The sequence below is a fragment of the Micropterus salmoides genome, unplaced genomic scaffold, assembly GCF_014851395.1.
Source record: "Micropterus salmoides isolate LMB-PRFRI ecotype aquatic unplaced genomic scaffold, ASM1485139v1 Ms_hic_scaffold_18, whole genome shotgun sequence".
NCBI classification, from domain to species: Eukaryota; Metazoa; Chordata; class Actinopteri; order Centrarchiformes; family Centrarchidae; genus Micropterus; species Micropterus salmoides.
In genome coordinates, this window is record NW_024040928.1 from 8,036,889 (window position 1) to 8,050,055 (window position 13,167).

The window sequence follows — 13,167 nt, forward strand, 5'->3', positions numbered from 1 at the left end:
CTGTTTTCGCAAGGTTAAGCTGGAGAAAGCTCAGTCATGTAGTTTTGTGCACCAGGATTTAGCAATACCTAAACCAAAATGTTTGCTTATTTTGATCTGACAAAACCACACCCACAAAGTCCTAATCAAGCAGTGTGCTCTTTGATTGTTGCTTATTTAGTTGTGAATATTTCATGTTGATGAGGAAAAACTTGAAACCAAATTTTCAGGGGCTTTCATCTCTATTCGTACATGTAGTTGAGACGGCAATCACACACAAAATATATTATTCCTCATTAGTCCTACTCTGCACCATTGACAACATCACATATCTGCTCACTCAGGACTATTTTTCTAATAAACATGTACTTGTGCAAAACATTACTGGACAACCTCTTACTTATTCTGTAACAATGTATTTCAAAATACGTCATTTCACATTTTACTGCATGCACAGCTAAGTGGCTGGATACAGTTTGTGTGTGTGTCTTTTTTAGCCCTAATGCAGTCCTTCAACATTTTTTCTCCCAGCCAGAACAATGTCTAAATGTTTCCTCTTTGGTGGCAGCTTTTCAGTCAACACAAACACTGGCACGGCGACAGTCATCTGCTGCTTGGTCGCTTCCTTCTATTCAGTTTGCTTGCCAGACTAATCTCACTGGGGTTCCATCACAGGGCCAGTGCTGAGAGCGCATCAAAACTGTGAAAATGGCTACTGTGACAGGCTCCTGGCATTCTCTCCATTTGGGGATGATGAGTACATTTGATGTACTGCGGCCCTGTCCAAAAATCATCATTCCACAGCTCAACTCCAGAGCTAGCTGTTGCAGCCCCTGGTTATGAATATCCTGCACCACCCACATCCTTTCCAATCTACACCTGACTTTCATCTCTGTCTCTCCTTACTCTATCTCTGGCTCTTCATTCATCTACCCAAGTTTCTTTCTATTCTCTCTTTCTCTACAGCCCACCATCTATCTGGCTATCCTCTGCTCCTTCATCTGCCCTTTGCTATTCTCTTTCTCCCTGTCTCTCTCCAGTGCAATCAGCCCTCCTTGGTCTTCTTGGCTGATTCAGGCCTCTTCAGCGACAGCCACAATCCTGGTATCATTTATCTACTTTCACTCTTTATTCCCTTTCTCTTCTTCTCTACCCATATATATGTCAGCTCTTTCTCCTTTTTGTCAGCTTATTCCTGTCATCTACTCCATTAAATGCTTCTGTATTCACTCAGTGGCTGCATTTCTTTTCTGTTCACCAATGTCCCTCTGTTTCTCCAGCTTGCTTTCCCTCCGTCCTCCTCTCTCAGACGTCAGACAAAGCCCGTGCATAAATTCATCATTTATCAGGTCGCTCTGAAATTTATGGTGCTGAAAGGATGAATTAGACTGGCGGCTTCTACACTCAGCTTAGTCTGAGTTCTGAGAACGACAGAGATTGTGTCTCAGATAGGGCTAATCATGTTTGGCCCCGAGGACGCGTGGGGATTTATCTTGCTCCCGAGGAATTGTTTTGTCTGTATTTCAAGACAAAGATTGGCAGATATTTTGAAACGGTGCTACTCATTGTGTCTGTTTCAGGTTGTAGGAGTCGTAACATTGTGTGCATCGGTGCATGGATAAAGGTCTTTGTGTGTCTGAAAATGAACACAAGGCCATTCTCGTTAAGACCAACCCCTCTTGTACCCAGCACAAATGATGGAACGCACACACACTTTCCCAGAGGCCCAAGCAGAGTAGTTAGGCCAATGGTCATTCATCTGAGACAATGCATGAACCTCAGCCAGCTCTGGCAAAGTGTGATGCACAATTTCAGCCTTGCTCGGTCCAATAATTCTTTGATTCAAGGATTCAAACTCACCCAAAAATGATCATATATTCCAAAATCAAAGAGTACAGGGATGCGGAGTGTTATATAAGGACGCTGGAACCCTCTCACTAAACAAAGACAAGACCCTGCAGTAATGTGGGTTGACACAGTTGTAGGGGAGATGCACAGCCCTGATGAACACCGAATGGAAAAGGATGAGAAATGCGGATTAAAAAGAATTTCAGGACAAAAAAAGAATGGAGATCTGAGAGGGCGCTGTTAGAGGGTGGGGGGATAATTAGAGAAAGGAAGAGACAAAGCAGTCAGCACACACATACACTCAACGCCCACACACAAACACACACAAAACACGTGTAAGCTGCTAAAAGCCTGACGGAAATGCTTCTGTATGGGATCAGTGTGGCTATATTGCTGCATAAACGAATGGAAAAAGTCCTTCTCTGTCTTTTTTCTCAATAGTCCGAGCATTAAAATGAACAGTTTTTACCTTGTAAATCTGTTTGTGACAATCACTCTCTGTAAATTGTGTGTAGTTTAAATATTAATTTACAAAAAAAGACATTTAAGCAGATTTCTTGTGGGATTAGTGTGCATGACATCATTAGCATAGGACCTTTCCCTCTTTCCTTTGTTTCTGACCATCTGTACTTCCCGAACCCTCAATAAAGGCAAAACAGAAAATAAAAACTAAAAGGTTAAAGGATAGTCCTGGTTTATTGCAACTTCGGTCGCCATTCTTAAAACGGCGCCTATTAAACACCTTGTTTGTGTCACTTGCCCCTTGCTCCTGACTGAGATAACATCTTAAGCGATGTTAGATGGTTAGATAGTTATGTTATCTTTTCAATTGTTTGACTTGTGTCTAGTCAAGTACCGTAGTTGTTCTTGTAATTGTGATGGGCAGTTTGGGTGATAGTTCTTTTCTTTTCAAAATAATTTTCGCTAACCTGGAGTTTGGTTTAAAACTTATATGTTCGTCTGACTGCATGTGCTTCTTGCCCCATCGGACACATTTTTAGTGATGTCGACACATTCCCAGATTTCGGTAATCAACTTTAACTGTTGGGAATGCTAAACAAAAGTAGTTATCCCTAACACAAAGCAAATGTGTGTGACCCAGCATTGCAAAGGAGGTCATGGTGTTAAAAGGTCTTGCTGCCATTTAAAGCAGATCCTTACTCCTCTATGCGTTGGTGGGCCAACTTTTTAAACACTGCTGTTGAGATGTCCAATTTCCACGCCCCAGGCTTTTTTACAAGCAGCTTTGAATGACAAGCAATCCACCAACACCTTTGTTTTCACCTATTCCCTACCAGGAAGAGAGGGCATGCACGGATCCGGTAACTGTTTATTGAACGACCTGAGAGCTTTGTGGCGGCTGCTGCCTGCAAGTTAAGCATTCGGAGTGTGAGAAAGCAGTCGATGAGTCTGCACCCTAACATGTAATTACTCATGAGATGACAATGCCTTTACAAGGGAAGGAGGGTGAAAAAAAAAATCAATCATCGTTGAATTACTATCACTAAGTGTCCTGCAAATTACCTGAGCAGAAGAGAAAAAGAAATTACCACGCATTCGATCCTCCGACCTCAACTCCATTCCAAGACAATGGCAGGCGGACAGAAAGGGAACAAACCTCAATGGGATCACCTGGAAGGAATCCAAAGCTAAAAAGCCAGAGTTTCTGTTGTGCATTGCTTAAACTGAGACACAAACCCAATGGCCATTTAGAAGTGATTTCTGAATAGACCCTGGCTTTGGATCATGGATATTGACAGAAGTATTGACAGAAGCTTGAGAAAACAAACACCGAACGCTGATGCAGAAGGCATTTTGAGTGAATTAAAAAGGTGGAACGGGTTCGACTGTTATCTGAAATTACTGGCCATTAAAGATGGGGAATAGTTGAATTCTTGTGTAATAAAGGCCCATGATCTAAAGAGGTATGACGAAAACTACCTCTGTGCAATAATCGAGTCACATCTGTCTGATTAGTTAAATTCCTTCAGAGAGCGTTTGCGCATGTGAGTGTGAATGCGTACGTGACGGAGACGTCTCTCGGGTGTGTGTTGTGTGCCACATGTTTCTCAGTATTTTCTGGTATTAGTGTGGCTGAAACGCAGTTATGAAACCCGTCTAACTTTATCTGTTCAACGAAAAGCGAAAGACGGCCAACGGCAAAAGAAAGCCAGAGACAGAAGAGATAAACATCACCTGCGCTGGCATTGAACCAAACCAAAACAGCGTGCCAGGTCACACCAGGAGAGGATGCTGCCCTGTCCTTGGTGAAGGCATGCAACTAGGAGCACGCTGTAGGGCTGCTGAGACATAGGGCTGAGAAGTGAAAGGGATCAACTCCTATTTGTTTGCTCCTTACAATTGGGTAGCATCAGCATTTTGCACATTTTGTTTGGTAAAAAAAACAAACTATTTTGGTTAGTCCACCTAGTGATGCACTGTATTTGTGGACACATTTGTGTTCACATTAGCTCCACATCTGTCAACGTAACACTATTTAATATGCAGCATTGTCTATTTATTCTACGTATGGTTATGTCTTGCTGCTATTTTACCTCAGAGATTAATGAAGCAACTTCTCCTTGCCTCAACTGCCACTTTGTGCCCATGTTGCTTCGCTGTATGTCTGCTCTGTATGACTAAGTGATTATTGAAGAGTGGGTAATAGGGAACAAGGAAACAAAGGTGGCCTCTCCTAAGCTGGCTGGCATGGAGACACAGATATCAAGGACAAGAAGAGCCAACTTCATTTAATGGTCTGTTAAGTAGAAGCATGAGAGGATATTTTCCATCCTTCCTTCCTTCTGTCTCTCACCCTTTCTCTCACTCTCTCACCTTGCTAGCTAAGCGGCACATATCTGTGCCAAATGAAGGGAGTGTCTGAGCCTCCAAATGGAGCGGGTACTGTTTGATGACCCTATTTGTATTCTGCTGCTGTGCTGCTTCTGCTGACCTGGGAATGAGAGATACAGCCAGGCAGCAGCTTTATCTGGCCAACAGGCCACCCTTGGTTTCTGTCTCTATCCTCTCCTTGCTTGCCCAGCGACCAAATGCCTCTCTGTGCCTTTAAATCCCTTTCCTGAAATGAACTAGCCAGATGTTGCACAGTTAATGCCTCTTGCAAGACAAAAGATTCTAGCTTGGTGTTCTCCTCTCCTGTGGAGTCAGGTGTGAGGCCACGCAAGTAGAGTTTTTAGAGGCATGGTTTGCCACAGGAGCATAGTGTGTGCCAGCTAGTGCGACTGCATGCCTCTTAGTCTTCTCAGACTTATGAACAATTGGAGAAAATGAATGTATTTATATTAGCTCTTTGGAATTATTGGTGGTGCCCTCTGCTTCAACAAATAGGTGGTGTCCCGTGGTTTTAAAACTACAATTTTACTCTAACTCTTGCAGAGTTTCATCAGAAAAAGGAATACGAGTGGCAGTACCTGTGGGAAAGTGTTCATTGACAGGCCAGTTGTCCACCTGTAAGGTGGCGTTGCCCCCGTTCCTGGTGAATCGGACCAAATGGTATTTGCCATCATTTATCTCTGTGGTTGTCTCCTTAACACTGATGTCCACTGTCCCAATGTTGAATGTCACACCTACTTTGCCTTGTTCCTGGAAAAAAAACACAGAGAAGAAGAGCAGACAAAGTTAATGGCCTGATTCCAGCACTGAATGAAAGTCTTTAAATATAATACTTGCTGAAGTGGCAATTGCCATCAAATGCAGGGAGCTCTACTTCTCAATAAGAAAAAGTCACATCAAATCCGTCATGACTGTCAAAGCTGCTACTGTGCCAAGATTCCACCTATTGTTGTGCAGCAATTAATTAATTATACAATAAACTAACTGCAAAAAGTTCAATAAAGATACTTGGATGAATGCTCTCGGCTGGTGCTAATGGTGAACTACTCAGAGAACCTGAGGACGCTAGTGCGCTACGCTTCATTATACCACTGTAATGTGATGAAAATAGGCTGCCAGCAGAGATTGTAATGATGAGTAATGCTCCCTGCAGCCTTTCACTGCTAAACTGGCAGGACAGATGCCTTTTCTGCTTCGGTTCTTACAAACTGTATGAATACCATATGTTTTGTTTAGATCCTAATGCTAAACCAGTTTTACCGTGTCCATAAATCGTGATCCCGCCCCATCATTTCCGGACTCTTCGCCCCTCAACCCCACTAATTTTCATGAGCTGTCAGTGTGTTTTATTGTGTCTGCTTGCGTATTCATGGGTATGTAGGCGTCACAGGCAAAAGGTTTAAGAATGGAGGCAAGGCCTGAGTGAGTGGCGATGGGAAAGGGCTGCGTTTTCTGTGTCATTTGTTTTAATCCCCCACAGGGAATCTCTCAGTGTAATTACGTACTTTAGAAGCCCAGAGCATAGGGACTGTTTCTCATAACAAAATGAAAATTAAGCAGGCATGCACATGGGGCAGACACATATTGTTAACTGATCAGGCGAGACACCGGCCCTGTATGGCTAACTGTTAAAATACAAACCTTGATAATGTCAAGCTGAATTTAACCGTGCTCGTAGGCAAAAAAGCACTGCAGAATGTCTACAACTTAAATGACACAGTTAAACCTGCTGAACTCTATTTTATGTTACAGGCTCTTAACACCGTAGAAGAGCACTTAAAAAAGCCAACATATACTTAACACTGTCCCTCATGCTTTAAGATTCTCAAGTATTCTCCAGGTTGAAGAAAATAATTTTAGAATACTATACCACCAGATTATTTTAGCAAGATGTGTCATTTTATTGGTGCCAGTACGCCCTTGGACTTTATGTTTTGTTCTCCAGCAACAAATTTTGCTGAGTTAGTTTACACTGCATTTTTGCTGTATTTATAAAAAGGGAAAGGCAACACATATGAAAAAGAAACAAATATTAACTATTAAATGAAGTTTATTCCTACAGTGCTACTCCTTAAGTAGAGCACCTAGAAAACAGACAGCCCTCTTAATTTCTCAAAATTAGAATCCAGTTTTTGTTTCTTAGCATTTTTGCAAGAACATGGGGGCAGGGATATATTCTTGTCTTGATTTAAGGTACAGTGCTTCCAGCAGACTAGTAACCTTTTTTCTAGTTTTTAAGGAATTAGAAAGTTGACTTGTGTGCGTTGAAACCCCCAGTGACTGTGAATACTGTAGTTTCCTCAACAAGTCCTTTCAACTGCCACGGTGGTCTGAAGTCCTGCACTATATTCAATGCATCACTCGTATCTATGTTTAAAACACCCTTTGTCTATTCATAAAAGGAAATACGGTATGGTATTACAGTGTGCTTGAGACCATAAAGCAAGGAAGAGCGGCTATCCTCTGTAACAATCTCCTGCTCGGCTAATAATGGAAAAAGAATGTCACCAAAAACACGAGAAAACCATCTCCTAAAAGCCGAGGTAGAGCTCAGAGTGGGAGCCAGACAAACAGAATATCTGAATGTGCACTTAAAGCCTCTGTCAGAGAGGCTGCAAATGGGCTCTTAATTTAAGTAGTTTTCATTAAAACGTAGAGCAACACAAATGCATACAATAAACATGTGTGTGCACAAGTGTACGGGCACGCTGGCTGCTTATCTGGCAGCAAATACATATAATCCATGCACCTAGGCTAAGGTAAGCACAAATATGTTGATGATTTAATTTGACAAGGTGATGTTCAGTGTGTGTTGTACCGTGAAAAATACTACTAAAGCATCCTGGCTCTCCTGACTAATGACAGAACCTTTCCCTGGTATAAAAAAAACACTACGTCTGATGGCCTGAACTCATACAAAGCACAGACAGACACATCAGCACTAGTACATCCACTGTGACCTTCAGAGGCTCTGGCAGCCCCGGCTCTCCTGTGTAGTCGCATCAAAGCCACATCACCGACCCACTAATACCTACAAACAAAGACAGATCATCAGCCCCCCCCGGCCCTGGTACAAACAAACAACAAAACACAACGACTGTACACCTCTGTAACCGTGCCTTCAGGCAGTGTGCAGAGAGGGAACTGTGTGTGTGGCACAGCTCTCCATCTCCCTTTCCTTCTTCCTCTGCACTACTCCTGTTGTCCGGCTACCCTTCCCGCCTCCGCCACCCACCTGCCAGCCCACCCCCGCGCTGCAGCAATGGTTGATTGACAGATCCAATTACGTTTTTTATTGGCCTGTCGCGCACGAGGCGGGAAAGCACTTCATTGTCTCCTGAGCAAAGGGGGAAAAAATGGCTATTGTTCTCTTAGTGGAAAAGATGATGGCCACTATTCCAGGCGTAAACAAATGATGCGCGGAGAATCACTTCCAAACTTACACACACTTAAATGCAAACACACACACAAAGTCATAGAGTGTAACCTTGCGCTAAAGAATCTTTGTTTCAGTAGCGTCACATGGCAAAAAATACAAAACAGTGTCCAAACATTCAATCAGTCGCCCTCACTAACGCTCAAAGCAAACACTCATAAATATGACATTACAGCACGGAAAGTGGTAATTTACTGGTATGATGTGCTAAAGCCCTTTTATAGTCTAACATGCTCCCACACTCTATTTAATGCCAATCATGAACGCCGACTGTTATACCGCTATAGGAATAGAGATTATGTTTGTCAGTTTGTTTGTGCGTCACTTAAGTGTACAGTATGTGTGGGCATACTCACATTCTGTGTAACTAAGACTGATAAATGCAATTGCAGCGAACAACCCAACCACCCCCCCTCATCTATCCACCCACCCACCCCCTCCTCCTCCATTGCTGCGAGCTGGCCCGTGCTTGGCACGAGGAGCTCCAGCGGTCCCACGTGACCCGACTCACACTGACATCAGTAATCAGGCCCGCCACAATCCAATTCAGGGCCGATCAATGCCTCCAACACATGCAGCGCCCTGGGCAGAGTGAAAGAGAGAGAATCACTCAAAGCATTGGTGGGCAATCCTGCAGACAGCCATCACAGACAGCCCTTAGCAGACAGCTGCTGTACAGGGGACAAGCCGATCACAATAGACCCCATCCCCTGCTCGCTGAATAGTCATTCTGCTAAGCCACAGGCACCAGACAGATACATACATCTGAAAGCCATTTCATGGAGGTGAAAGAGAATTAGCACGTTTAACTCTGCTGGGGAGAAGAAAAGCTGACAAAAGAGGTATGAAGATAGAGAAAGATATTGATAAACGTATGTGGTTATGTGCCAGATATCTTCTATATGAAGATGCGCATTGAAAGCACCTTAAGGTTAGAGGATGTTATTAAAGTGGGAGATTTTCCCCCCATGAAAGGTATTGCATTGCAATCAAACCTTGATTGAAATCTGGTACGGGCACAGAGTAGTTGTAGTTGGAGGATTTTTGTGGATCTATATTAAGTCTCAGTTAGGGGCGAGGAAGATCTGATATCAAGAATGTGAACATGTCCCAGGGTGGAGGTTTAGGTTACATATCCAGCCTTTTATCTGACATCAGCGCTCAAGTTAGCTTTTGTGGTCAGGGCCATCAAAACTGGATCATGGAAGCGGTGGAAGTAGAATCAATAGAGTGGTGAAGCTAGGACAACGTGAGACGCGGTGGATTGATGCACCTGGCCTTCACAGTGCCAAAGCCATTTATTGTAAGTAATTGACAGAGATAACTCATAGACGGCGCAGTGATTTGTAGCTGTCTGTTCTTGTGCGCATCAGGCTCTAGAGTCAGAAATTTGCTAAAGGGTCGGATGTTATAGGCTGTTGAGAGGTTTGTGTGTGTGTGTGTGTGTGTGTGTGTGCTGGCCTTTAGTGCAAGTCTTCATGTACAGAATGTTTTGACAACTCAACGTACCCTACTGAAATTGTGTAATGCTACTGGTAAAATTTAAAGGTGCAATTACAGAAAGAACGTCCCTATTTCCAGAAGAAATTTAATGAATCAGTCAAATATACAACATGTACAATCAAACAAGTTGTCATTTGCTGGATCAAACATTTGACAATAAAAATGCGAAGATTCATCCCGAGACCAAGCTATAGTCTCACTTTTACCCCAATCTGAAAATTATGACCTAGAAATTAAGATGGTTATTGACGGGGTAAAGGGGTTTGTTCACCCAAAATAACAACATTTTGTCATTTACCTCACTTAAGATTGTTTTGATTGTATTTGTCCAGGTTTTGAGATATCTACCTCTGAGATTTCTACCTACACTTCAATTTGATGGAGGTAAATGGAATTTAAAGTATAAGTCTGGTGACAGTCCACATTTTTCTCATTGTTAACAGACCAAAAAAACTACAGTGCTTAGCTATTTTAGGAAATCACTTATTGTCTTTTAAATATAAAAGTAAATATGAATTTGTCACCCGTTTTAAAAAATTCACATCTTCAGTAGATCCAATAGGCCTGGAGCTGACTGCCACAGACAGGACGGAGAGGTCAAACAGTAATGAGAGATGGACTAAAGCATTACTGATGTTGGTAGTTTCGTGGGATTTGTTGATCATAAATATATAAAACCAGTCTTATTCCTTAATTTGTGGTGCTCACTGCAAAAACAAGAATGTGTGTTACTAAAAACAATGTCCCTGATACTCTGGATAATCAACACAACACACTGTCAGGAGGTTTCATAGGGGTCTATTTCTTTAAAATACAATGTGAGTTCTTTAAAAAAAAAAAAAACTGGCACAGAACATTCTGTGGAGTGCAGAGAGCGGCAAGGCCAATGATTGTGAAAAGAAAAGTTCCAACTTTTAAAATGTTGTTTTTCAACGTTGTGAGCACCACAAAACAAATTCCCTTCTCCTCTCCTCTATTGTATTGGTGTAGCAGCAGAATCTCAGAGAGGGATATCTCAAAACCTGGGCTAATGCACCAAAACTAGCTGCATGGCTAGATATCACCAGCGGTTAGTGTAAACAGTCAGTCACTCAGTTGTCTTGTATACCTGCTTATCTGTGCAGGGTCACGGGGGGTTGCAGCCAATTCCAGCTGGCATAGGGCCAGAGGCGGGGTACACACTGGATGGGTAGTGTAAACGTTTTTTTATTTATTATTTGAATGAACTGACTACCTAATTAAGCATGTATACTGTAACTCATGTAATCATTGGCTTTGGTCTTTTATGAAGGGACAAAGAGTCTTGAAAAAGAAAGAAGCAGATGAAAAACATATTTTAATATCCTGAATAAATCACAATTTTATATGCATGCAGCTGATCATAGTGGTCATGTGTACTTAGTGCTGCTGACTGACAAGGGACACAAAAAGACACTAATTTTGGAAAGATATACTCTACAGTGGGACTGAATTAAACACTGCAGACACGGTTTTACTTTCAGATATTAGAAGCAGAGGCTGAAGGGATCAGGGTTCCTGGCTTTGTACAGTGACAGTCTTAATGCACTATTCAAATAAAAATCCCCCCGAAAACCATGAACATTCATTAATCATTAACTGGCTCAAATGTTCATTCAAGACATTTATTATCGGCTGCAGAGCTGTTGTGAGAGGCAATGTGGGAGGATACAAGGAGCAGAGGCCTGGTGTCTCTGAAATATTGATCACACCTAAAAAGAACCCAGAGGTCTAACACAGGCTGTATTTCACACCTGAGAGAGCCAGGAACAGCTTCATCGAATGGACAGGAACAAAATGGCTTCCACCTTGCTTTACTTAGTGGTCCTGCAGGCAATTGCTAGGATAATACCAGTGAGTCCATTAGCCAGTTGGTTAATGCCCAGGAGTGCCAGCTAATGTTAGTCCAGACTGAAGAGGAAGAGCCATTGCATTTTTAATATAAACACAAGCAGCAGCGTTGCCGGGGAAGGTAATGGTTTTGACTCCTGTGCTCAGGCTCAATGTCAAACTCTGAGTCTCGCTCTTTGATCCTCTGCCGCAGAATATGAATCGCGCAGGGTCAGCCTTATCAATTATTTACTCCCACTCTTTCTCTATTTCCTGTTTGTCCGCTCTTGTGGCTGTAACTTGCCCTGACACTAATGGCGGACAGCCTGGTGAAAACATTTATCAGTGTTACCGCAGAGTCCTATCCAGCGATATACTATCACTTTCAGCCTTTTGGAACTTAGAGAACTGACGCTGCACTGATCCTAATCATCACTATTATACTTTACGGCACGTGTCTTGGCTGAATTGTCTCAATAGAGGCACTGTCCCTGAAAGAACCTTTGGTTGCTGCATCATGTGCTGCCAATGAATCTGAATGCAATATCCATGACTATGTCCCAATATATATTTACTCAGAAAAAACTTCTTCCATCAGGCAATCAGGATGGTGAACTCTGACCTCTGACCAGGCCTTATCTAGCACATTGTCCTCTGTGAATCATTTGCACTGCATTGCTGAGCAGTATTTTACTGTATAGTTTGCCTTACAACTGTTTTATATACTATAATATTTTTTATATACTGAAAAATCCACAGCCTACACTTTTACTTCTTATAATTATGATTTAATATCTTTGAATTTTTACCATTTACATTTCTTCAATTCTTATTTTTACCCTCATTCTAATTATTGTTTTTTTTTATTTCACAGTACACTTTTTAGCACTTAACTTAAGAGTATAGCACTCTGCATTTCACTGCACATGCCTTTATTGTATGAATGTATGACAAAAAATGCCTCATTTAATTGATTGGGGGGGTTATTTATTTTTTGTTTTATGTTAAAGTTGTAAATTAGGTTTGAATGTTGCTAAATTGAAAGAACTTTGCATTTGATCCGTCCAAACGCTCAAGCTATTCATTCGCTTTATTGTAAGTCACACAAAACAGCATTACTGATGAAAAGTACTTTCCATATAATTATGGACCTTCATAAAATATATAACCAGATATTACTTTGTTCCAACATGTCATTACAGATTGCCAAAAAAAAAGAAACACCATTTCTAAAGGTGCTGAGTGTTGTTCCATCTCTGTTTACGGTCACAATACTACACAGCTGAAGTAATTATAATGCATACTGCATAATTACAAGCTTGGTAAACCACACAATCGTGATCAAACTTCCACCATGAATTTTCATTTGCCTGACCTGCTGCTACACAACTTCATTTGCACCATTACAATGCAGTGTGTGCTGGCCAAAAACAACATGTACTCAGGCCGTATGCAAAAGCAAAGGGCCTCAGTCGCCTGCAAATACATAGACACGCGCTCTCAACATTACCATGATCGTCTTAAAACTTGGACTGATGTTTTGCAACAGCTGTTAAGAAAGTGTTGTGCATAAATCTTGAGTTTAAATGCATTTACTCAGTGGGGTTCAGATTAGATTTTATTTACTCACGGTAGCTCTGCACCAGCATCCATTAAAGAAAAAGCAGGTTTTGTGTGACCTCACGTTGCACTGTGTAGGG

General features: G+C 41.9%; 1 protein-coding gene across 8 annotated transcripts in view; it reads right to left on the bottom strand.

Moving 5' to 3' along the window:
• LOC119909150 (neurexin-3b) overlaps nucleotides 1–13,167 on the bottom strand; it is a 287,510-nt gene that overhangs the window by 37,555 nt on the left and 236,788 nt on the right. For all 8 annotated transcript variants that reach the window (XR_005445387.1, XR_005445385.1, XR_005445386.1 and 5 more), the window contains one exon: nucleotides 5,259–5,430. Coding sequence is in view for 5 of the 8 variants with exons in the window: in XM_038727230.1 (XP_038583158.1) it covers nucleotides 5,259–5,430 (172 nt within the window). In the remaining 3 variants the exon portion in view is untranslated. The remainder of the gene's footprint in view (nucleotides 1–5,258; nucleotides 5,431–13,167) is intronic.